At 46.9% G+C, this 25,712-nt stretch overlaps 1 protein-coding gene across 2 annotated transcripts in view; it reads right to left on the reverse strand.

Moving 5' to 3' along the window:
- Positions 1-12,558: 12,558 nt before the first annotated feature.
- The window catches only part of KDM4B (lysine demethylase 4B), a 147,028-nt gene continuing 133,874 nt past the window's right edge, over positions 12,559-25,712 (reverse strand). For both annotated transcript variants that reach the window (XM_014604920.3, XM_014604922.3), the window contains 5 exons: positions 22,581-22,766; positions 22,329-22,493; positions 21,614-21,733; positions 17,740-17,832; positions 12,559-15,849 (listed from right to left, as the gene is read on the reverse strand). In XM_014604920.3, coding sequence (XP_014460406.1) covers positions 15,664-15,849; positions 17,740-17,832; positions 21,614-21,733; positions 22,329-22,493; positions 22,581-22,766 — 750 coding nt within the window. In that variant the 3' untranslated portion in view covers positions 12,559-15,663. The remainder of the gene's footprint in view (positions 15,850-17,739; positions 17,833-21,613; positions 21,734-22,328; positions 22,494-22,580; positions 22,767-25,712) is intronic.

A 25,712-nucleotide genomic window follows, 5' to 3' on the forward strand; every position in this document is an offset into this window, starting at 1 on the left:
ATAAATCAACCAATGTCATTTTGTACATAAATATTTCCACCTCACGCTGCTCTTAAACTGGCTTAACAGCGAATATAGTATAGGGTCCCTGGTTGCTACTGAACTGGAAACGATGAGTCAATAAGCTTAAACACCAGCATCCAGTTCTTGCTACAGGCTTAAAGATGCCGCAAACCTTCCTATTTCACCTCCGTCCCAGAACGGACTGGCGCTGGGATTACGGCTGCCCTGCACCGTTTTCTGCCCCGTGCTGATTTTGCACGGAGCGTGAACCGCTTTGAGCGTGGATGTCATGTCCAACAGCTCTACACGCTCAGTAGGCTGCAGTGTTAAATGGCGCTGCTTGAGAATCTCATCGCTCTGAGCTTTGTTTAAGGCTCCTCTCCAGCTCGTTGCAAAGGCCTGACAAGGTGGCAGGTGTCAATTAGTTTGCAGCAAGCAAGAGAACACAATCAGCTTTCTAAGCCACAGCCTGTCACATCCAAGGTTTGTTAATTTTCTGTTCTCCCACCAAAACCGGTTCAGGTTTCTCCACGAGAAGCACCAGAAACACATCAAGAAAATCGCTGTAAATGCAAACAGATTGTGCCAGCAAGGGCAGCAGGACAGATCAGCTGCCTCTCCTGGGGGTGCAAACACTCACGTGGCCTGCCGTTGCTTAGGATGCTCCAGAAGATGGTCTGTTAATGGCCAATTTCGATGCTTTCGAAAGCCGAGAGAAATCCAATGCCAGCTGCAGGATGGAGGTCAGAGTTCTTCTGCGTTTGCTTCGAATGCTGTTCCCGAGGGCGCTTGGCACAGTCCGATTCCCAGGCTAATTTCTCCGAGAAAGAAGGGCTGTCTCGTCACAGCTGGCACCCCCTGAAACCCAGAGTCCAAGGGAGCTGCAAAGCAGGCCGAACCGTCTCAGTGCCTTTTCTCTTTCCTTTACAATGGAATGATGAAAAATCTAACTTTATGGAAAGGTTAGAAATATTAGGCCTTTTGTCCTCTTTTAGGGTGACCATGAATGACTAGAGAACTAAATGGGATTATGGCATCAGAAGCGACACCGGAGCGATGGAGAGGGGATGGGATTTGTGATTAAATGGTTTAACCCCCTTTGGGTTTTGGTTATGCTAACATCGGCGAACTTGAACCTCGATGAGCACAGGGAACAAACACTACTCTCTCTGAAGAGCTACAGACCCAATTCCCTCAAGTGCTGATGACTGTGTGCCCGAACCCCCAGTCCTCCAGTATATACAACAAAAAACCTATCCACAAAGACCCTGAGTCCCAGTACCCTCAATTGGGGCCTCTGCTCCCCCCAAAGGGCCTTGAAAGGAAGCAGTTGGGTCTCTGGCAGTGCTTGGTGTTTGGCAGCTCCCCATCCTGAGCTCTTTGGAAACAGCTGCTCACTTATTTCTGTGCCCGCTGGGAGTTGGCGAGGTCAGGGCTCTTTGGGAGGTCTTGAAGGACACTCCTGGATGTTTCTAATTATATATAAAGTACTCCCCTTCTGGGCTCCCTTTAATAACAGGCATCTGTCCGTCTCGCAAGACAATAGATTTGCACAGAACAAGGCGTCAGCTTGTTGAACATCTGCGAATGCGGCTGGAGAACCCAATCCTTGAATGACCGTCCCTTCCACACTTATCACATGTGAAGCTCGTATCTGAACGTGGTGCAGGGTTTTTCCCGAGGTTTCTGCTTTCCCCCACACGTTAAGCTCTTCTTTCCTCAAAAGCCTTCATTCCACGCTTAGTAGACTGCTTCCAAGCATTTTGATCCTCAGCTGTCTTTTCCCAATCATTTGGCTCAATATTTATTCATTGCCTTCTTGCAAATGTCTTTGAAATGGAGATAAGGACATTCATACTGTCTTCTTCCTGTAGAGAGTTTTTCATACAAGAGATCCTTGGGTATACAACCATGGCCCACTCTCCGCATATGACCAAGCTATTGAAGTTGATGCTGGCCATGTTGCAGGACCGCAGGTGTAGGCAACTTTGTCCCACCAAGAAATTCCTAGAATGAGGTGAAGTCAATGAAAGTGGAAGCTGTTGAGGTGCCTTTCTCAAGTAGAGTATGTGGTCTAGGATTTGCTGCCATGCGAATGGGTGTTGATGACAGAAGCCCGAAATATTTTGACCTTGGTCTTAACAGTCAGTTTGCTGTTGTTCCACGCTCATTTGCTCAGCATGCTCAGGTACCCGATGCTTGGCCAATACGGGTATTCAGTTCAGCCTCAAGTGACAGGTTGCTGGCAACAATGGAACCATCACCGCCCCGGGGCTATACAAATGCACTTCTCTTTCAGGGCCTCGGTCTCCTCCAGTTGTGTTGGCTGAACAAAACGCATTGGCATCTGAACATCTTTCTTCCTAACGTTTGAAGGCCACATCTGAGATGGGTCCCACTGTGCTGGGCAGTCCACAGGTATGCCGTAAATGAGTCTGTGCCCTCATGAACTTGCAGTGTGAAATAGCTGACATGCGACTCATCCACCAGTTGCAAGCGGTGGGGGAGACAAGCACCAGTACAACTGGGCACGGCGTAATGACAATCACAGATCTCAATCCGCATTACAACAGCGTAGGCAGTAATTGCTAAAGACTGGCAATCCCTGCCGCTTGGAAGCTAGTCCACTAACATTTCATACATCCTTAATCTGGGAAGGTCCTAAGGCAGAGGGTCCAGGCACCTTCTGGATCTGTCCCTGCCCTCAAACAAACGGAGCTGATTCCTTACATGCCAGCTGTCAAGACTTGTGTTTTGAGATCCTAAAGTCTTGGGTCTGTCTGGTCCTCGAACACATCCTGACCGGGGGGAGTCTTCACATGTTGAAAATGGTGCGTGAAGCACCGGCCTGAATTTTGCTAAATGCAAATGAAAAGATGGGGCGTTCTTTCTGCAACGCTCGTCTCCAAGCAATTGTAAGAACCGTTCAGTTGAGGAAGCAGGCTTGAGCGTCCAGGAGACCCGACTCGCTGATGGCGGCTTCTATTAACTGCTGCCTTTCACGTCGAGGCACCCAGCAGGCACTCTGCGAGTGTGCATATAAATCCGAACAAACTGTGTATTCCCCTGTAGTGCACAGCATCAGAAAAACTGCTTTGGCTCTTTAAAATCCCTCCAAGGTGATTTCCTCTTAGCATCCTTCAGTTCCTATTAAACAAAATGCACATAACGCAGCCTCTGCAGGGCGGCCCACTTGGTCTACAAGAGTGCAAGCCAATCTCTTCCATACCGGGACCTTTCTCCAACTCAGCAGCATGGGAAAGACAGCGTAGCTAAGACCTCAGCTTCAGAACCAGCTGGGCTATTAGGCTGTCTAGTGACAGTATTTGTAATTTCTTCTCCTCTTAACAGGAGGTCACTGCTTTCCTCATCAACCAGCTTTTCACTGAGGCACCGTTTATTTTCCATTCCCCTTGATCACTACCTGGGGTAACAAGTTGCAAAGAATATGGATTTGGGGGGGTGTAGAAATACACACACTGCAAACACCTTTTAATTCAATTGGTTGAATCGACACAGGGAGATTATTAGTTTTCTGTACGTTTTGATTCAATTAATTAGCTTGAAAATATCAGCACAGCCAGGCAAGCAAAGAAAAACAGAGATAAATCCTTGCCATAGCACTGCTTCATCTTTTAAAGGCAATTAACTCTTAGTTATTAGCTTTTAATTAGGGAATAATAATGACACCATTAATACAGTTTATTGTACTTGTCAGCGGACAGCTGTTCCAAACAGATTTTATTATCAGATCTTGGCGGCTCTTGTCTGTTGTGCTCCCTTATTTATAGTTGCGGGGAAGCGACTCCCCCAAGCCCCAGCCCAGGGGGTATGCTAGTGCTAGTTAAGCCTCGGCTCCCATATGCGCGCTCCTGTCACGCAGAAATCACAAGGGCCTCTAATCCAAGGTGGATCTTTATCACCCCATTGCTGCGGCAGGCGCTGGCTCCGAACTTAAACCCTTGGCCCGGTTCCAAAGGACGAACAAGAGGGAAGGATGCAGAATGAGCAGTTCTGCTCCCTCCAACATTTCAAAGGCCCGTGGCACCTTGCATTATACCGGGGCTTTATTTTTAACCATCGAAAATGGTTTCTCTCTCCTGGAGCAGTCTGGTGGCAGCAGGATGCAGCCTTGACTGCACATTTGATGTCTCTCTCGCGGGTAATTCGTATTCCTTCCCGCACTCAATTCCCGAGGGAGGCTGGAAGGATGCCAGGGCTGGTCTTACACCTCAGAACATCTGAGCTCTCGCCCTGCTTGTGAAATGCCAAGATGCCAGCAAATCCACCGAGTCGTTTGCAGAGCAAGGCAGGCAGCGTCTCTACCTCCTGGAAGGTATGGGGTGTGTTTCCAGTATAGAACGAATGTTTGGGGGTAAATATAAGTTGCTCAGTTTTAAATCAAATAAGCTTAGCAATCCAATCCAAATAAGCATATCAAGTCTCATTCCACTGTCCTGCTGCACTCACCAGTTACAACAGGGTGGGCAAAATGCGGCCCGCCAGGCCATTCTACCCAGCCCGCAGGGTCCCTAAAAAACTTAGAAAATGTTTATCTGCCCCTGGCTGCCTGTCATGCGGTCCTCGATGGCTTGCCAAAACTCAGTAAGCGGCCCTCCGCCCAAAATAATTGCCCGCCCCCGAGTTACAAAGTGCATAAGCAACCCTCAAGCAGTGCTCTCTCCCTTATCTAAAATTTGCCCCGATTTAAACATGCCTGCAATCCACCTCCAGCAAGCTATCCATGGCTAACGATGTCAAAGGAGCGGCCAGGTCTTTTACTGATTCGTTATTATTTATTTTTCTGTTATGTCATCAAGTCAAATATGGTGAAGGCTCCAAATTGCCCAGTCCACCAAGAGCATATGCAACCATGGATGGTCACCCCCATTTGCCCTCTTCCTCAGTGTCAGGGGGGTCTGTACCCCTTGCTGCATTTGGTCCTTATACAGATTGTAAGTGCGTGGGGGCAGGGGCCCTTCTTATTGTATTCGACAACCTCCGCCACAACGAGGACCCAATTCTGACCAGGTCCCCTGGGTGCTCTTGTAATCCAAATAAACAGAAATGCTATGAATTCCCTTGGATTTAAGCCTTTTTTCGGTTCACGTTGGAATGTGCAAAAGGCAACGTTTGGCTGGATGATCAGCGTGAAGCATTTCCGTGGGCTCCCCCAAGGTTCAAGAGGAAACCTCTCCTGAGCGTGGCCCAAAGGAAACCCTCAGGAAAAGGCCAGGGTGTCACAAATGCAGCAGCTCAACCCAGTCCAGAGCCTGCGTGCTCCCACTGAAAGAGAAGAAACCTGTTTGCGGCAGGCTCCTTCTTGCCCCAGACACCAGAAAGGACAGGCCCAGGAAGCAGACAAGCCTCAAGTGGGAATTCACCAGCTGCAAAAATCTACTTGCCATTGTCTAAAAGGAAACGCGAGCTGATAAACTGCAAGGAAGAACAGGAAAAGGGAGATGCTTCAATAAGCAGAGGCGCTTTCCGGGTTATGAACCGAGGTGGAAATTGAGACAACAAAACAGATGAGATGAGTCAAGGATTACTATGCTCCATTGTGCAAATTAAGCAACAGTGAGCTGATGAGCCCACGTTAGCATAGTTACACTATGTCTAGTCTCCTGCTTCCCAGTCCACTAGACCGCAATGCCCCTCAGTGGAGCCGGATCTGCTTCCTCCTGGACCCTCTCAGCTCCACAAGCACAACATGGATTTTAATGCAGGAGCAGGTGGCAGCGGCTCCGCTCCGAACATGGACCCCCAGCATTTGCTTGTGCGTGTTTGGATCTGTCCAACAAATTGCAAGTCTTCAAACACATCCATTTGGGGGAACCGTTCGCTGGCGCTCCGGGCACGACTGGCACGTTTTCACTAGTGAGACTTTAGTGCATGGCTAGGTCTCGGGGAGGAAAAACAAAAACCTAATCTCAATTTTTGCCCCCAAACACATTTGGGGCCTGAGATCACACCCAAGACGCTTCAAATCCTGTTGGTAACTTTCTTTTAAAAAAATTAAAATAAAAGATTGCGAGACGCCGCTTGAAACAGAGGCTTGTAATGGAAGTGTCTTCTCAACCGTAATTAGCGCTGCGGTAGCACGAGCACTACTGACAGCTAATGGCAATTCTCCTTTAGCTCAAGTGCTAGCATACGAGATCATACACCGATGCTGGAAGTGAAAAGCTGCAGTTCAAGTCCCAGCAGAGGGACAGATTCCTCATGTTTCTTAATGAGACATGTCAATGCAAAACAGCCAAATGCCAACAGATGATCCCACATGAGGCCTTACTAGAGTCGTGCAGCAGGAGGGGAAACGAACTTACTGGGAACTGGAGTTTTGCACAGACTCCTTTCTTTGTAGCTCCAAATTCACCTTCCTTTCCCCCACAACACATCAGCGGGCACCACCTGGATGCTATAAGACACTTCTCTGGGTTTCCTTGGCATCCATGTGGTGCACAGCCGTTGCCTCCAAGACTGGAAATCTGTGGCAGAGCACGAATGATGGTCAAGGCTTTGCATTTCTGGATTCAAACAGGAGCAATGAGAGAAAATCAGCTGTAAGCTGGGGGGGGGATGGCTGGGGGATAGGGAGTGGCCTGGCCTCCACTCAGCAAACCTTTTGAACAGCGAGAGGGAGGATCAGCAGGTGCCCTGACTGAGTTGTTAGTGCCAATCCAGCGATCACCATGTCATTCTCATGCCAGGGGATTAATTTCTGATTTTACTGCTGCTCTTTATCACAGAGACAGCTTTGAAAGGCACAAATTTTCTATCCCACAATGGACCTGTCACAATGACAATTATATTTAATAGCTCTGGTTCAGTCTCGCCTTTCAGGGGCTCCGATTACTGCGGTAAATAGAAGCACATTAGAGAGGTGCGGGGAGTGACAAGACACTGACAGGCAGTATTCACATCACATCAGGGGACTGCCAGGGGGCAAGTACTCGCTGTGGCCTTTATAAAGCAGATCCAAGGGGACCTTCTTTTCATCGGGCCTTGGGTGGGGAAGGAGAGGATGAAGAGCAAATACAGAGATTAAAAATATACTCCTGGTACAAGGCGGCAGCAGCAATGGGAATCCATGTTGCAAAGAAAACACTTATGGGGACACCCCCCCCCCAAACACACGTTTAACCAGGGGAAGAGACTAGCAGTTTTTTCCTCTTCTTCCAAGGCACTCAGCCCTGCCAAGGCAGAAATATCATGGCCCCTCAGCACCACCTTTGGCCTCAGCACCTTGAGGTTGGGCACTTTGACAACACAAAGGGATAACTGAATGGTGAGACACGATCCCGTTATTGAGGGGGACAAGAGGTCTTAGCATGACTGGATACACCCCCCCTTCTTACCAACATCACCTTTCGCCCCTGAACAGCAGCAGAAGACCCTTCCACATCTCCCGTCGGGTCCGGTTCTTTGGCTGACTGCTTTCTAGCGAGTGAATTTCCCTTGTTCTGTCTGGGAAAAGGAAAGGCTTTAACGGTACGCTGGCTCTTACGGAGAACGACCACCCCCAGAACTGGAAAAAGCTGCCTTGGGCTCTAGAGGCAGCTTGGCCAAATGAGGCATGTGGCGCAGGGACCTGTCCGGTTGTTTATTTTTTAAGCCACAAAAGCAGGAGATCGCTCCTGGCCACAAAGACATCCTGCTTGGGTGCTCGTTTGCTGGAGGGAAGTTGCTGCTCTGGTATTAGCAGCTGGCATGTGACATGCCAAGATAAGGAAAGCTGCAATCAGCTTCACACTGCCGTGCCCTGCCAACGCTCAGCCAGACTCCTGCTCAGTCCTGGAAAGAGTGGGCAAACTGCGGACAGAGCTCTGCAGTGACCTGTGCATTGTCCAGTAGGAGAACAAAACACGAACAGTTTCCGCTCCCCTAGCTCTCAATACATGAAATAGCTCCCAACTGCTTTGCATTGGTTTGTAACCAGAAATTCCCTAAGCAAGCAGTTCCTTTTTCTTCTGATAAGGATGCCGAGTAATTTTAAGCCCAACTCTCCGGTAGCATTTGGGTCTCGGCATTGCCCCAATAGTGGTTTAGTGTGCCAGAAACACTCATCCCTGGGAGTAAGCAAGGCATAGTTTGAATGTAAGACTTGGGGTCAGGTACCCCCAGCTTCTTGTACAGCCTTCCACTCCAACTAATTGCTTCAATCTTCCTGCTGCTGAGGTCCCCATCTGTAACAGCAGACATGCATCATGTCCCAGAGGGGCATTAGGAGGAATCCTCTTTATAAAGGACATTAAGAGGGAAGGCAACAGTTTCAAGCACCCCTGCTAGGCCCAGCCACATAAAGCACGTGGCCTCCGCTTGGCAGGACCCCTCTGAGCAATGTGTTGAATGACATCTAAATTCAAGAGCGCGCTGCAAGCATCTGCCATGCAGCTCCTATCTGCTTTCCACAGACCAACATGGCCTGGCCAGGGCTCTGGAGGCCTGGAACTGCGAAGACTAGAGGCTCCCTGCCCAGCAAATAGTACCAAAGACATCAGAGAAGGAACAAACTAGACAGCACCTCTGTGGGAACAGCTGAGATTGGAGGCAACCAGTATTGCCCCGCTTGCTCGAATCAAAGCAACAACCAAACAAATGAGACGCCCTAGCACAGCTGAGCTTCAGCTCGTTTCTGACTGACCTCACCTAATCCAAAAACAAGTCACTCAAGGCAAGAGTAGTCTCACGCAGGGGCTCGCATCAGTTGAAAAACTGTCTCGTTAGATTGGTGCAACTTTCTGAGCCTGACAAGCCCTGGATAATTCACAGGAATTTGTTTTGGCATTTTTCTTTCCCCAAAGATATATTTTATTTATTGATTTTAGCACTGATGAAAAGTGCTGGATTAACAGTCCTGGAAACTGGTATTTTATTAGTCTGGAAGGTAGGGAGCATGGTGGCACCGTAGAGACTAACTAGTTCTGAGATGCATGAGCTTTTATAGGCAGCAAACTTCAGCAGAGCTGATGAAAGAGATGGTTGCTTATGAAAGCTCATGCTTCTCTGAACTAGTTATTCTCTCATGCCACCCTGCCCTCCCTTCTGCCTAGCTTCAGACTATCACAGCGAACTACTTCTCTGCTTATCACTCTAGAAAAAGAGCCAAATCCAGACTATGACAGGAGAAATTTCACCCTGGTTCAGGCTTCAGTCCTGCTACTCATGGACCAAGCATACAAAGCTGGAAGAAGCTGGGTGCCAGGGCCTCGTATGGTGTTTGGCTCCTTGGTTCAGGGGTAGCCAACCTGGGGCAGCCTCTGTATGTGGCTTGTACCAGGCCAAGGAGGGGACAACCAGCACAGTGGCAGATAAGGCAGAAAGAAGAAAGCAGAGCAGCAGAAGGGATCAGGGGCACTCGGGGAAGGTACAGGGCTAACTTGTGGCACACCTGCCAAAAAGGTTGGCTGCCGCGGCTTGAGACCATCAAGATAATGTTTCTTGCCAACTGCAGTGATGGCTTTGTGTTGAAGACATCTGTTCCCTGGCAACTGGTTTGGAGTCCAAGCTCATTTCATAGAGGCCAGCAAATATCCACGCTCTTTCAATTCCTGCAGGCTCAGGTGAGATATGAGCTATGGCCCAGCCAGACTTTCAGATGGAAGCTAGTGACGCAGACGGGCTTTCAGATCTCTTTCCCATCACTAATCCACAGAGACAACTAGTTCCATCCTCCAAGCCACACTCAGAGGAGAACTAAAAAAGTCCCTCGTTTTTCCTTTTAATTGAATTTACCTGCACTCACCTCTTTCCAATACCTAGAGGGATTAAAAAAAGGGGAAAAGAGAGAAAGTCAGTTGGGAACATTTTCACTGCTTTTTGAAGCAGGAACACTGAGGAATGAGATACCAACCGCTGGAAAAAACAAGAGAGCCAAGCTCTGTGGGAAGTGGCTGATTCACAGATTCCAGTGGCAAGGAACAACGTGCTTTTGTCATCTCGTCTCTCAAAAGAAACATCGTTGTGAGACTAAAGCAAAGTGAGAAGGCAAATGCAGGTGATGCAGAAGAAAAAAAGCATGGAAGCCATCCTCAAAAACGCTGGCTGTGCCCACTTCTGAAAGTGCCAATGCTGGGAAGGGGGGCTGCAGGAAGAGGGCAAGTAGCCTACTGATGGGGTAAAAACCTTCACATGTAATGAATGGGCCCACGCTCCGCCATACCTTCACTCTGGAGACCTGCGAGAACAGTCACAAAAGCCAGTTTCAATTGTATCCAAACATACCATGAGACCCCTCATGTCACAGGCCTTCCACCTCTAGAAGAGATAAAACAAGAGAAGTAAAGAGCTAAATGGCACGTTGAGAAACAGGGGATACTTCTTGTGAACACAGAATGAGTCCATTCCAGAGGCCCTTCCATTTGAACAGAGGCATCCATAAAATAGCATGGCTATTTTGATGAGGTATTTCAAAATACCTTTTCACCCCCTCTACAAAAGGACTTCCCTCCTCCTCTCTCCAAGCAGCTGGATCGTCCTTCAGACAGAGACACTGAACAGTTAAACATCTCTCTCCAGGTACCCTTCCACCTGCCAGGCTTATGGCTAAATTCTGCCTAGCATCCAGGCAGTGAGAATAAGCAGCCTGTTGATCCTTTTTCCAACATTGCCAGCAATTATCCCAGAACGGTTTTATTGTATATGTGACAGCTGGTGACATTGCGAAGATAGCTCTCCCACTTTTTATGTTGCAGGATTTAAAATATTCACTTGTTGCAAATGCATCCTCCTAAATCACTAGCCCTGAAACAGGTGCTGCACTTTTCAAATAACAGCAAGCAATCACCGCTGTCCCTAGCATGATAACCTCGCTGCAGACCCATCAAGTCTAGGCCCACCACATGCCATACCCATGAACAGCATGCCGTAGGGCAGGCAAGACCCAAAGGAAAGGGCCCCAACATGGTGTTGATCACAGTGATCTGGTTGCCAGGCCGGGTAAGTTATGATCCTGCGGACATAGTGACCCCCTCTGAGACAAAACAGGAATTCCAGAGTTGGATAAATGGGACTAGAGCAAGTCAAGGAGATGGAAAGGAAGAGAAAGAAAAGCAGGCAGAAGAACATTCCCTAGTGAGGGGTACAACTCCGGCATCCAGGGAAAGAGTTTACGCAGGGATGACAGATGGAGAGGGTAGAAAAAGAGGCTGAGAGGCACTCAACAGAAGACTCTTCATCCTACCTTGCTTGAAGCTCAGGATAGAGGAAGACGACGAGACTAAGCGCTGTCTACAATTACCTGCCTCTGCTGTCAGAAAGGAGTTGCCATCGCCAAGCTGGCAGAGCACTAGCACACCCATCCACATCTGGCAACTCTACACAGGTGCCCTCAGCAGCCGCGCTGCCAGAGCGAAGTGCATCAGCTGCTGAAAGGCCTGTGGCCACTGGAAGAAGACCCGTGTCGAGAGCCGGGTGCCAGAAGCCTTCCTCTGGTTGCAGGAGTGGTGCAAGTCTGCTGGCGAGGAGGAGGGTGGTGCCGCAGCAGAGGAGCACTGGGTGCAAACACTATCGAAGCATTATCAGAACTGTGCCAAAAGGGATTTGTAGCGTAGACAAGGCCTTATGCTGTACAAATAGCGTTTAGAGTTGGCAACAAGAGTACCCAAGATGGTATGAATTTTTATTCAGCCCCACAGTATATCTATCTATCCATCTCAACTGGGAACTGCAGAGGGAAAATGGCCTAAAAGCTAGTACCAAGAGTCAGTACTCAGACCCAGGGAGGCCAGTGTGAAAAAATTGACTCTGCTCCAGATCTAGGACGTTCTAGTGCAGGAATCTGTTTTGATCCTTGCCCATTTTGATCACTGCTCCAAGGCCGCCTGCTTAGACACGTCTACTGGTCTTTAACGATACATCTGTCTTCACTCAGAGCATTTCTGGTTGTGGCAGGTCACAAAAGAGTGACCTTAAAAATCAAAGGGCAAATTATCTGCTGGTGTAACTGCATGGGAATCAGTAAAGTTAGACAGAGATGTCGGATCCCAAGTCACATTTGAATAGTATGGTTTAGCAAAACAATTTGAGAAAAACCAGGTGGGGTTAAACAAATAAAAATCGGTGCTATACAGCCAGCTGTAAACCAGAGATTTTTGTTTCCAGAACTGCTCAGGTTATAAGCGCTTAAGACCTAAAAGCAATCAAAAGCAATTTATGAACTCGAGTGGGCAGAACGGAGGTGGGTATATTCACTATCTGTGGGACCTGCAAGGGCTAGAACAACATGCTAAACTATCACTACAAGTCTTAGCGGATTCCTAATAATAAAAGGCGACTGGCAGTACACGAGATAGCAAACCTGAACATCATCACTGAGTACTTGTGCTCTCATAGCATCGATCCAATGGTACCAGTGACAATCCTGCACTGTGAGATGCGGCGGGCAAAGACCTCTTTTCCTAAACACTTAAGAGAGCAAAGGGGCAGACTGTACGCCTATTCACCAGGCTCCTCTTCACATCAGGCAGATCCCACCAAACACACTAGCCCGGGAGATTTTCTTCCTCTCTCCACAGGTCTGAACTTAGAAATGAAGAGACTGCAACCCCCCGAACATTGTAATTCCGAAGTGCTCAACAGCCTTTAATTCATTATGAACCTAGAGGCAGAGAAAAAAAAAATATGCAAAAAATACATCACATCCTTAATCTAAGAGGAAAAAAAAAAATCAATATTTTATAGCACATAATCAGACACTTACAAATATATTTCACTGGGAATGGGGAAAGGAGGGGGAAGGAAAATATGCATTTCCTATTTCCTTTTCATAGGCTGATGCACCGCGGCCTTCAACATGGTCATCATAGTTAATCTGCACAAATCGTTTCTAAACCAAAATGGAAAAAAAAAAAAGAGAAAAAAAGGGGGGAAAAAAAAAGAGGACTCCAAAATAAAACAAAAAGGAAAATCCCAGCAACAAGGAAGGGCATTCTACATTTCCAGATTCACGTTAAACATAACTCAGCATCTGAATATGGGGACAGGGAAACACACTTTTTGCGTTTTTACAATATAAATAGTATTTAAAAAGGTACTACATATGAATACAGTAATGGTGCTATTTCAGTCAGGACCTTAACATGCAGAGGCAATTTCCCCCCTCCCCCCTATTGCTCACAGCCACCCGATCCCCCCACCCCAAGCCCAGTCCAAAAATGAATCCTCTGCTGTTTAAATTCTCTTTCAGTTGTTTTAAATATTTCTCTGTGGCCTCGCCACCATTAAAACATCCTTTTTTCTTTTTTTCTTTTATACAAGCAAATTATCCCTTAAATCATTACCCAGCCAACAAGAGACAGCTGTGTAGAGTAATTGCTATAGAGGTGCAGCAGCAAATAAAGGAAAGGGGCTCTAGGTTCTAATTCTTCTTCTTCCCACCAAAACGATGTACGAACCGAGGCTTTTAAGATACTCGCCATCTTTTTTTTCCTGGTTTTTTTTTTAATATTTTATAAAATCGACCTCAGGCCATTTCCTTTTTTTTTTTTTTTTGTTTTTTTTGAGACAAGATTTTTTTGGAGAAATTGAAAACTTAAAACAACCTAAAGGACTTCAAACGGTCTTTTCTTTCTTTCTTTCTTTAAATAAAATACATCAAAGAAAAGAAAAAAGCAAAAAAAAAAGGTTCTCGAGGCAGCAAGAAGTGAAAGGAAATCCAGTTCCCCCAGAGGAGGAGGGACTTTTTCCATTCTCTCGGAGACATTTGAACATCCATCTAGTCTCTTAAAATGCTAATCTACCATCTGTTAGTCCCAAATTATTCCCACATCTTCCCTTCCTCTCCTAAATAGCTTTCTGAATATACAGCCACTTTACAAATCACAAAAAAAAAAAACCCCAAAACACACTGTCCACGTTGCAAAGGGGCTCCATGAGAAAACGTGGTTCTTCCCCCGTGCATTATTTTTTGGGATGCGAGTGGAAAAGGTTGCTGAGGACACATCTCCTGGATAGCTCTGCCGTCTTGCAGTGGCTCCTGACAAGCCACGGCATTCAGGTGGGTGGGTTTGAAGGGTGCCATACAAGTACCGTGCTCCCCCCGGCCCCCATGCTCCAGAAGCCTCACCTTCCTTGCCGTTCCACACTAAGCCTACATTTTTTCTTTACTTCAAACCAGATGCAAACCCTGCGGAAGTCAATGAGAGCTATTCCACCGGCTTCAGGGGGCTTTGCATCGGGTCCTTTGCACAATACTGTACAGCTCTACAGGAGGCGATCAAAGCGCTTGAGTGGGTGCTGCCCACTCAATATTTTAAGATTTGTTTCCATCTTTAATACTCATTTAATACTTAACGAACTGAGCCCGAACAAGTGCCAGGCTCTCAATCCGCTTCCCCAGGAGCATCTCAAAGGCTCACTTCTTATCTAGGTAAAAGATGTCACAACAATCAAAGGTGTTTGGGGAATTTCTTCTTTAATGGGAAAAAAATATATATATACACACACACACACGCACCTCCAAGGCTTCTGTCAAGGAATGGTTCTCGCACTGGTAAGCAGCACAGCTCAAAAACAGAGGAGGAAGAAAAGAAAACACGGCTCCTCTGGGGGTCTGCGGATACCCAGACCCCCCCAGGAGCCAGAACAACCCCCATGCAGCCCAGTCTGTGCTGGGGCAAGGGGGTGGTTCCCAAAGGACCAAACACATGGAGCAACACAACACCTGCCAGCTCGGTGAAGGCATGAGCCACAAGCCATGCGCATTGGAGGCTGGAGAGTAACTGTGCCTGCAACGGGGGGGGGGGAAGGAAATGAGAGAGACGCAACAAAAGCAGCGTGGGGGTAAAAACCCAATGCCCCGCTAGTTGCCCCTTCCCAAAGACAGGGCAGAAATGCACACATCCATCATCTATCCGTAGCAACATGCTGCCAAAACATTCCAGCTATGAGACATTTCTTTCCCCACTCCTCCAAAATGACAAAACAGAACGGTTTTTGAAACAAAAGAAAAGAAAAGAAAAAGAAAAGCTTCCCAGGATGCCTGCTCTTATTCACTCTCCCCATTGCCATTTACCACAATTCTGTCGCAGGGGGAAGGGAAAAGAAAATGACTTTTTTTTTTCTCTCCTGTTTTAAAGCCACCGTCTAGAAAAGTGATCTGCAGAAATTGTCATCTCCCTATTTATTCTTTTTATTTGTTTTTGTTTGCATTTGTTTTTCTTTTTTTTTTTTCTTTTTTTTTTAATAATGCTCATTTATAGAAAACGTCACAAAGGTGATTCATATGTACAGAAATCACAATTCCAAAGGCTGCTTCAGTAGTCAGTGAAATAGCACCTTTCAAAGACAAAAAGAGTTTGACATGGTTTAAAAATCTGAGTCATTTCATCTTGCAATGTTAACCCCTTCCAACCCTTAAAAAAAAAAAAAAAAAAAAAGAGGAGCCCGGCGTTAAGCTCCACGAGCGCACACATCCGGAGTCTCCACGTGAAATGCTGTCCGACGGAGTTTCGAGCTCCCTATTTATTGGTCAGCAATGTGTCTAGCAGAGTAGAGGTAGCCTGTAGCCAGACACGATCGTCTTGTAGTCCCAACCAAGAGCAAATGAGAGGAATTCACAGCAGGCTATTGCACGGGGCTGGCCTTTTGTTCCACAGTTTCCTGATTATTTTTCCGTAAGGTTGAAAAGGGTTTTTTCTTTTCCTTTTTCTTTTCTTTTAATTAAAACATGTTGCTCTGAGTTCCTGGCTGGTATTGCGTCTGCAACAGGGTCTCCATGAAGGCCAGGTAATCTGGGTTCTGTCCATAGTCCTCGGGATTCCTGGAATTGACGACCCGGGGGCGCTTGGCTGCCTTCACTTCATCTCCTGAAAACATCTCTTCCTGTGGAGCCCCAGTGCTGAGAGACTACAGGAGACAGGAAAGGACAATGGTTAGAGCTAAGCAACAAAAGAGCGAACGGCACCAGCTGCCCAGGGTGCTCGTTTCACAAAACCGCCTGGGTAACCGGAAGCGAAGGTTTTGCTACACGCATGCTGGAGAGCCAGCGAAGTCTGGCGAACACAGCAACCAGCTCAGAGGAAGACGCTGGGCTCAGAGGAACCATCGAGTCTGCCTCCTTCCTAGAGTTGGGTCTCTTCCACTCTAGCTCCTGCCTCGCAAATCCAGGGCTCACTGGGCCCCTTCTTTTTCTGCGCCTTCCTAGAACAAATCACCCAGAAAAACTGAAGCTTCTTTCACTTCCTACGTCACAAGGAGACGGCTCGGGGAGGGCCGCTCTCAGAATCATGCCACTATCCACACGCCAGCTCAGGGGAGAGAAAAATATCATTAGTTTCCAATGGCTTCCTTCCTTCATCCAACTCTTCTGTGTTAATGCGCTATGCGCGCCACTCCCATAGGACCCTTCCTAGCATCTCTGGGACAGGAGGTACGTAACCAGGTTAGAAGTTTCCAGGCAGATGAGTTATTCGCTTTTTAATTGCATGCCTCTCCTCTCTCCGTTACAACACCTGAAGGTCAGCACCAATCAGCGTGACATCCCCACCACACCCCATCTCACCGTTCAAAGTTACTCAGGAGCTTTGCTTGAAGGCAGGGCTGTGGCCAGGAAAAAATGTGAACCCTCAGAAGTGCAACATCGGAGTTGCCCCTGCCTCCAGAACTGGCAGGGATTTTTAAAGGAGGGAGAACAGATGAGTAAATTACACAACGCATGACTCAACTTGGAGCCTGCTGCCCTAACAGCTCACTGAGATCAAGAGGATTCAAAAAGGATGAGACGTCTATAGGGATAATGAGAACATCCCGATTTACACTAGGAGAACAAAAGGATTTGCAGAAGTGGTTTAAAAAAAACCTAGCCCTTCAATCTTTCATGGCACTCGCCAACTAATAACTGGTAACAGGTTCCTCCGACATTCCCACTGTCGGGTTATTCCACCTACATTTCCATCCTGGGGCTGAGAGGCTTTTTGGGCCGCTTCTCTAACCACCTATTACTAGCCGCTGACGCACATGGGACCCTGTGGGCAATGGGACTGACTGGGTCTGGCAATACCAAGGCACCTCATTTGATTTTCAATTTAATCTTCCCAAAGCTCAATTCCACACTTCTGCCTTCGGGAGGAAACAGTCGACATTACAGCCATCTAGAACAAAGCAGGCTGCTGTACACTTTCCACAGGATTGGGTATCTGAACTCATATTCTGGTGGGACATGATGGCCTTAAAGGTCAAAGAAGAAAATCTGGGACGGGATGGAGTGTGTCTCTCTACATCCATAGACTCCATTTATATGGAATCTCAATGCAGACCTTCCTAATCTGGAGGTTAATTCACTTCCAAGCATTTAATTATGTATTGGTCTTTTGGGTGAGAATTCAAACAAACGGGCCCCGTGTTCCACATCCACCGTCAAAGTCCTTTGAATAGCTTGCAATTGGTAAGAGCAGCGGTTTTTCCCAGTTTAACCGACCAGCTCCCCAAACACCAGTGGACTGTGGTCCATCTCAACTGATTACTCTGAAGTTGCAGGATTTCCATGACAAAGTTTGTGCGACTGGCCTCCTAACATGACCGGGATCTCTCATCTAGGTACGGTGTCTTGACATGCAGAAGAGGACTTGTTTAAAACCTTTTCAAATGGCTTAATGAATAACTGTAAAACTCTAGGCTGTTTGTGAATGAACTGGCATCTTACAAAAGCTGGGTCTTGCTTTTCAAGTCACGTTTAAAAGAAAACTGGCCGAGCCTCTGAGAGCAGAAGTTATTTTATTTTGCTGCTTCAATACTTACCAAGCGGGATTTCACTCTCTTGGGAAGCTCTTCCTCCAAGGTGTAAATATCACCACGTTTTACCATCAGCTGGGAGCCATCTTCAAACTCCACCTGCGGAGAGAAGAAAAGCCATCATCAGCTGACTGGCTCCACCATTGACTATACTTCAACCTCTCCCAAGCTCTGAAGTTTCTCACCCCTTCTCATCTAAACTTAGAAGTCTTCAAAGCTCTCCAATGGACATTGGAACATTATTGGGAACTATTAAAGGAAGTGCATACTCAGCCCTGCTGTAACGTCCCTGAGAGAGTCTCATTAGAGCCCGTTCTCCTTCTGAGACGAGGCAAGTTTTACACAAGCCAAAATGAAACAATGCCAGCTACCAAAATACATTTATGTTTTAACAAGCAATAACAATCAGTCAGGTATTACCAAATGGCATCAACTCCTCACCCCAAACCTCTCTGAGCACTGATTATATCATGAATTATGCAACAAGAGATGTTACAGGGATGTTTATTCATCAAAATGAGCATGTAAAATTTTACATGATAAAGTGTTCAAAGCCTCTTGCTTCCTTTGCTCCAGACTCTACCCTCCTAAATAATGTAGAACCACATGCAGCACCATTTAAGAGAAAGGTACAGGCTGGGTTAAATTGGAAAAACTCAGTGAATGGAAAGAAACCATGTTCTGAACTCCCCTATCCGTGGCTCCACACTGTGCACCGATGTTGTGACTCGTCAGATATGCAATAACCACTGAGCTTCTCAAATCAAGAACCATGTGTCAGCTGTAACAGTTATATGCAAAGGAGTGAATTATAAGCAGACTTTAATCTTCCACTCCAGGAACACCCAGACAAGTTTAAAGACAAATTTGGGGGTCAGCACTTACAAACTCAACCTCTAAATCTAATGTGCAAAGCCTGGACTTAGTGGCTGGCTGCACAGTGAAGCTACTGCAAAATAAGCTGGGGGGAGGAGGGGGGAGGGAAAGGAAGGTGAATTTAAACCACAAAAGGTATCCCGCACTACCTCAATGTGTGGATACACTTATTCCATGTTAGAAGCGGTTTGGTAAGGTTTAGTTTAATCCAGTTCTAAAGTGGACAAAAAAATTAGGCACGATTAAGTGAAGGACAGAACTGCTCATACAGGAAACTAGTATGAAATGACTTTTCAAAGCTATTTCTGCCTACTTGCAGGTAACTACAGGAGATGCAAAAAGCACATTTTTCTCTCATTTAGTGCTGGCAACAGCATTGCTTATTTTCAACCGTTTAGCTTTTAATGTTATTCTACACAATCAATGTCAAATCCCTACGTTCTGATTTAATCAGAAAGTGCATACGAAAAATAGATCTTCCATGGAGTGATACAAAAGTTAAATTTACTTAAAATGTGGGTTAAATCGGGTTATGTTTCCCTTGCAGCAGTTAAGATCCATCACATCAAGGAGATCATTATTGTGCAAAGCCAGATTACTATGCTCTTCAGCTCGCAAGTCAAGGCCTTGGGCATTTTGTTCCTAGAGTGAGTGGAGTTTAGTGTATGGTAGATCCTTCCTTTGAACAAAAAGCAAAGAAGGGTTTTCCCTGCCCTTTTTACAGCTGCTCAGAGGCACCAACTTGTATCACACAACGGTTCTTTTCATACTGCAACAGGTGTTAATTTAAATGGAAGCGTACAGGGAACACCTGATACCTTCCCCAAATCCTTGGGATTTCTAAAGCTTTTGCGGACCCCTTAGCCTAGAGGTAGTCAAATGAACATGCTGCGTTTTGTAGACTCTCTAGTGCTGAAATACCAGCGCCGTGCATGCATCGCAGTCCATTCCTCCTTTGCTGGTAATCATTAGTATTCTACCAACAAAACTCTCATATGGGGAACAGGACCCAAAACAAAGGAGCTGGTCCAGCACACAACCTCTTAAATGACAAAACTAGCTGATTCTAGTCTCTACCAGAAAGGGAGGGAGACAACGTGGATGACAAAACTGGAGACTTAAAGGCATCCGGTTACTACTAGAGAACAGATAAGAGAGAAGAGAGTAGAGGAAAATGTTCCCGCATGCTGCCCTGCCCATTTACCTTCCGTGACTGAAGAGAGTTTCCAGGGGCAAGAGCAGTCTCTCCGGGCATTTACAGATGTGCTCCAGGAGGCAGGGCCGCTTTAATTAGCAAGGCTCAGAGAGCCTTGCTAATTAAAGCGCCAAGAGCATCATGTGCATCAGAGTCCCCGCAATGAAAAAGGGCGGCAGGGGTGCTTTAACTAAAGCTTGTGGAATGAGCTTTAGTTACAGCACCCCCACCGCCCTTTTTCAGTGCAGGAACACTGATGCCCGCGACGCTGGAGTCTGCTGGAGCACGGTAATTATCACGCTCCAGAAGACTCGATTAATCAAGTCCGCTCCAACGCGCCGTAAGTCACAGTGCACTAGAGCAGCCTCCCTGCATGTGTATAGGCGTCCTTCCTATCCTGACCTCCACTTAAACTCCCAAGAGGGTTTTAATTATGTAACTGCCTGTCCACTAGGAGCTGCAGGTCACAAGCTAATTTAACATGGGCCATCAGACAGCTACCAGATGCTGGTGGTATCACGTCACTTTTGACCTGGGTCAGAAGTGAACGGATGCCTTATATAATCCCATTAACAATCCTGAGCCATTCAGTTCCCAATTATATATTCCCCCAGGGGATACTAGTGGTCTCACCCTTCAGAAAGTCCTCTCTGTTAGGGACTTTCTTCCATTACAAGCTCCTTGGCACTGGTGAACCCTCTGTCAGAAACTATTTGCAAGAGGGACAGAGGAAGGGTTCGATTTCTAAGCAAAGCAGCTTCCAGACACCACGGCCTCATGAAATCAATGATTTATTTTGGTTTTAGCAGAACTCTCTACCTTTAGATGGAACATTACTTTGTGCTAAAAAAGTCCTCTATGGACACTAACAAATCCTTTGATGGTTACTAACCATTCCCTCGTTATGGATATCAATCACTGCATGGCGATGAACCACCTGCACAAACATTTCCATCCCAGAGAAAAGCTGAAAATTTAAGAGCCTTTATATAAGTGCTCCAGGAAGGGGGAAGGAGGGATGGAGGTGCTGTAATTAGAGTAGCTCACAGAGCTGCTTTAATTAAAGCCCCCAGAGCATCTCATGTATCAGCATCCCTGCGCTTAAAAATGGTGGCATGGTGGCTTACTAAAGCGTGTTCGTTGAGCTTTAGTTAAAGCGCCCCCACCACCGTTTTTAAGCATGGGGACGCTGATGCACACGATGCTGGAGTCTGCTGGAGTCTGCTGGAGGGCAGTAATTACGCTCCAGCTGACTCGATTAACTAAGCCTGCTTCGACGCACTGTAATTAGAGTGTGTCAGAGCAGCCTTGCTGCTCGTGTATGGGCGCCCAAAGAGCTCACTGTACATCTGTAAGGGCCAGCAATGTAAGGACACAGCCAGGAGACAAAGCACAAGTGACAACTTCCAGTTGCTGCTGCAGTTGTGAACAGGCAACCTGCCAGCAGCAGTCACATTTTTTCACGTGGCCTCCCCCACAAGTTGGTGCCCAGAGCAGTTGCCCCTACTGCCCCATGTCCCCAACTTTATACTACTGTTAAGGGCAGACACGAGTGACACAAATCTGGACACAAGGAGGCTGTGTTTGTGCATATGTGCATCCATGTTCTGGAACAAAATCCTTCATCCTGCTCTATACATTATCATTATAGATCCTGTAAGACCAAAGGGAACGTAAATCCCAAAAAAGCCACACTGCACACAATAAGCCTTTTGTACCTACGAGGTATACATTCACCAGCACGCAGAAGGACCAGTCCAGCATGGGAGGTGGATGGGGATGGGGGTGTTTGAACTCCTCCCTATTTACCTGATATATCTGACTGATCTGGGCTGCGATGAACTTGGCCTTACAGACTATTCCATCAGTCCACTGTAGCTGAACCATCTCACCCTCTGGAGGGGGTCCCATTTGGACGCAGTCTCTGCTCTGAAGACAACACAGAGAAGAAAAGTTAGAAAAACAACGGACGTGTGCTTGCACCGATCACTAGTCACACAGTTCTGCCTGAAAAAGTGAGGGTAAATGACTTGGCTAGTATTGCACGGTGAATCAGTGCCAAACTGTGAATGGCACCTAAACTCCTAGCTCCAGCTACTCAATACATTCCCTCCCTATGACCTGTTTACTATGAGAAACCAAAACTGCATGCAAGCCATCTGTTTCCCCCCCCGACAAAAAGGGCAGACAAAGAGAGAGATGGTTCAGATTAAAATATGCAAATAGCTGACATGACAGAACAAACTGACTGCATTGTGCAAAGTCATCAATCAGCACATGCTGATAACAAGTCTTGGAAAATGAGTAGAAGAAAGGAATCCAGGTGGTAATCAATAAAACCATAATTCTGAAGGAGCTATATGAATATCATATGTATTGGGTATGCAACTAGCACTATTTTTTACATCTCCTATAAAAAATTCATTAGTTTTCTTTATTGTTCTTTCCTATGATGTACCAAGAATGTATCACTGCATTTTACAGAATGCGGTGCAATTATAGAGGAGTCTAGAGAGCGTCTTACTGTAATGCTTTCTGGATACACATTGTCACTGTAGGAGCCGTCATCAAAGTTGACCTCGTAGAAGGTCTGTGTTGTCATGCCAATCACTTTACACCTGTAGTAAAGTCCGTTCCGGTTCTTTGTGATTACTGTCTGACCCAACGATATCTCCCTCCGAAACTGGATCTATGGAACAGAGGAAAACCACCGGTCAGGGATCGTGAGTCATGACAAAAGATGTAGAGGAGCGGCTTTTAAACAGAAGACACTCACATTGTGGTTGGCTGCTTTGTGTTTGAAGCAAGTGATGGACACAACGTAGGGCCAATCATCTGGCTCCATGGGTACCCCTGCGGCATGGGCGCAGGTCACGTGAAAGGAAGTGGAACAGTGCTCGTAGGAGCACTGAATGCAAGCACCCGACACCTTCTTCATCCGCTCCCGACAGTATATGCATTTCTGCAGAGAAACACAAGTTAACATAATGCAACAGAGAGATGTTATTCAAAACCTTTGACATCCAGCTACCCTTGTATCGTTCTCATTTAAATAGCAGAGCCCAAGGGCCTCAACCAGAAGAGGGGGTGCCCCCACACACAGGGGTAGTCAAATCCTTTTCAGCTTGCTTACTGAACTACCTGCCCTTTCTCTGAATCCAAGCCAAGAAGCGTGAGCAGACACAGAACTACTGTCCACGTGAACAGCAACAAGATGACGACATCTTAGTCTTACCAGCATCCATCAATAATTCAATCCAGCAGACTCGTGTTGGACAGCAGAGTCCTCCCAAATTCAATTTGAGACCATATTCACTAGTGGGCAACATTATCCACATTCCTCTGCTAGGATTATGAGAAAGCTTCTCCTTCCATTATACACCTGTTCTCCAGAGATTTGTAACATGCATCCATTTTAATCCACGTGCAGCCGAAACTTGGCAGCCAAGTGGCTGGAAGAAAAATTTTCAAGGCAAAAAATATTGCTGCTTTAAACAACAAGTGTGCCCTGGTCCCACAGTGCTGGGAGCGAGCCTGACCTGCCAGTGGCAGTCTCCCCTTTCTTCCAGATTCCCACTTCCATGCAGAGTGACGATCAACCTTATCAGCCGAAATCCTCAAAGCTGCCCGAAGCACTTTGGCACTGAACTGCCACTGAATTTTCAAGGGGAACCAGGCTCACTGGGAATCCCCTTAGCTTGGGTTTGTAAGCTTTTACCTCTAGAAAAGCCGGCACAGGTGGACCGCAGAATTTCACCCTGCTGCCTGGGCCTCCGACCAAGGTAACTTAACGAAGATGGGATTTTGGCATTTGGGAGGTAGGATGGCACATAACTCCAGAAAAGCAACCCATCTCTGGAAAGTTGTTCGTTAAAATAAGTGGCAGCTGTTTGAAACTTCTCAGATGAATAAAATCCCGGGGAGATCGGGTTCGCATGCATGTGACCCCTACACAGTTACATAAAACCTTTATTATCGACACATGGAAATCATTTCCAAAAGTTAGCGTGCAGATGCTGGGACAAGGCAGGCATCTCTGTTTTCAGGTTACTCTCTCCTAAAGACCACTGCATTATCTTGCTCTTGACCCCGCTCCCCGTTCCTTCTACTCATCTCCACACCTGGATCTCATGTTTTCACTGTAAGCAAGAACCGTCCCCTGCAGCTTCTACCCTTGGTCTCACGGTTTCTTCCCCCTTCTCAATCCTCATTAGATTGAGGTTGTTTTGATCCTCTGCACTTTTAGGACCTTTCTTCTCAGGTCCTGGGACCTCCCAACCCAACTTGTACGGTCGGGACACAATATCACATCCCCTGCAACACAGTGGCAGAAAAATGGGGCAGCCTACCGAACACCACACCTTGAGTCAATGGTAAAGCCTTAGACAGGGCTCCGCTGTCCCAACTCCCTGCCTCCCGGTATAAGACAACTATTTCCTCCGATTATTGAAAACCAAAGAATGCTGCACTGCAAACCTCTTCCCAAATCACTCCAAAGAGCCTCCCATTTCAATAGGACTTGTAATACTGTCGTGCCTCAGGGCCAGCACCGTGCAAGGAGCTGCAAGACCAGTAAAAGGCCATCTTTATCCACATAGAATACCTTCCTCTTCCCACCACGACCTGAGAAAGGAAGAGCTGAAACCTTGCTGTCTCCTACACTCCCTCGCCTCCCCTTCACCAAGTCCCCACGTCAGTAAAACTCCTGCATGTGGACACAATGAGCCCAATTCACCTCTAGCGTAGCTCAATCAAAGGCCGTCTATCTATACCAAGGGTGAATTTGGCTCTGAGCTTTTACTTTGAATTTCCTGGCTTTTGTTAGATTAAGTCGGTCCCTTAGTGTTCCCTGAATGTGGTTTTTGGTATTTAATAAGCTACGCCTTTATCACTCTGTAAACCATGTTCAAAAGCCAGATAAGCACCGCAGCAAAGTGTGCAGCAGGAACACAGCACTGAGAGCAAGTCAATAGCAATGGGATCTCATTATTAAACTGTCAATACCTAATTCTCTCACCAGCAGGGAAAAGCACTGATATACAATGTGCTCGATACTGCCTCTCAAGGGAGCGTTAACCCTCGAGTATCAGGCAGTGGCTTTCACTGGTGCAAATATATGCTTTCAAGCCCGAGGCGATTAACATGCATCTAACGGCATGCCAGCGGCAGAGCGGCTCTCTAGGACGGGAAAGTTTAGACAGATCAAACATGATCAGAGGACAAAGTAAAATATAAGCGATGGGACCGTTGCAGTGCGGGGACTGGTGGAAGGAGGAGAGCAGGAGCAAAAGACCTGGAGGTGGGAGACCCGGGACTGGCAGAGCTGTGATGGCTATGTATTATGGGGAAGACACACCAGACAGCTTCAGAAGAGGGCAGGGGAGGGGAGGTGGGAAGAGAAAGAATGACTAAGGTAGGGGAGGGAGAAAAAAAAAACAACCCACTCAGAATTAATGCAAGCCAAAAAATCAGATCATAGCCAAGAGTAAGAAATGGACTGTCTCCTGAATGATGAACACTACAATTCATTTACTCTACTGAGGGATGACAGCTAATTATTCTGGATTTCCACGTCATAAATAATTTACACACGCAGGCCCGCAATACGCCATTAATCAGGAAGCATGCAAACTGCATTCTTCATAACGACAGAGCGCGCTCGGATGAACAGAGAAGTCTGTGCTTTAAGAGAGGCACGGCCTTGCTGCCTAATGTGGGTTTTGGGGCAGGGGGAAGACCAGGTAACTTTCAGAGAGGATAACCCTTGTTCCTAAACCATGCCTGCATCAGTGCCGACTCCTTCCCATAGTTTCCTAGTTGTTAGGGGCTGGAAGGGACCTTACGATCGTCGGATCCAGCCCCGCTGAAGTCCCCTCTGAGTCTTCTCTTCTCCAGCTTCGGGGTGGAG

The sequence above is a fragment of the Alligator mississippiensis genome, chromosome 16, assembly GCF_030867095.1.
Source record: "Alligator mississippiensis isolate rAllMis1 chromosome 16, rAllMis1, whole genome shotgun sequence".
NCBI lineage: Eukaryota > Metazoa > Chordata > Crocodylia > Alligatoridae > Alligator > Alligator mississippiensis.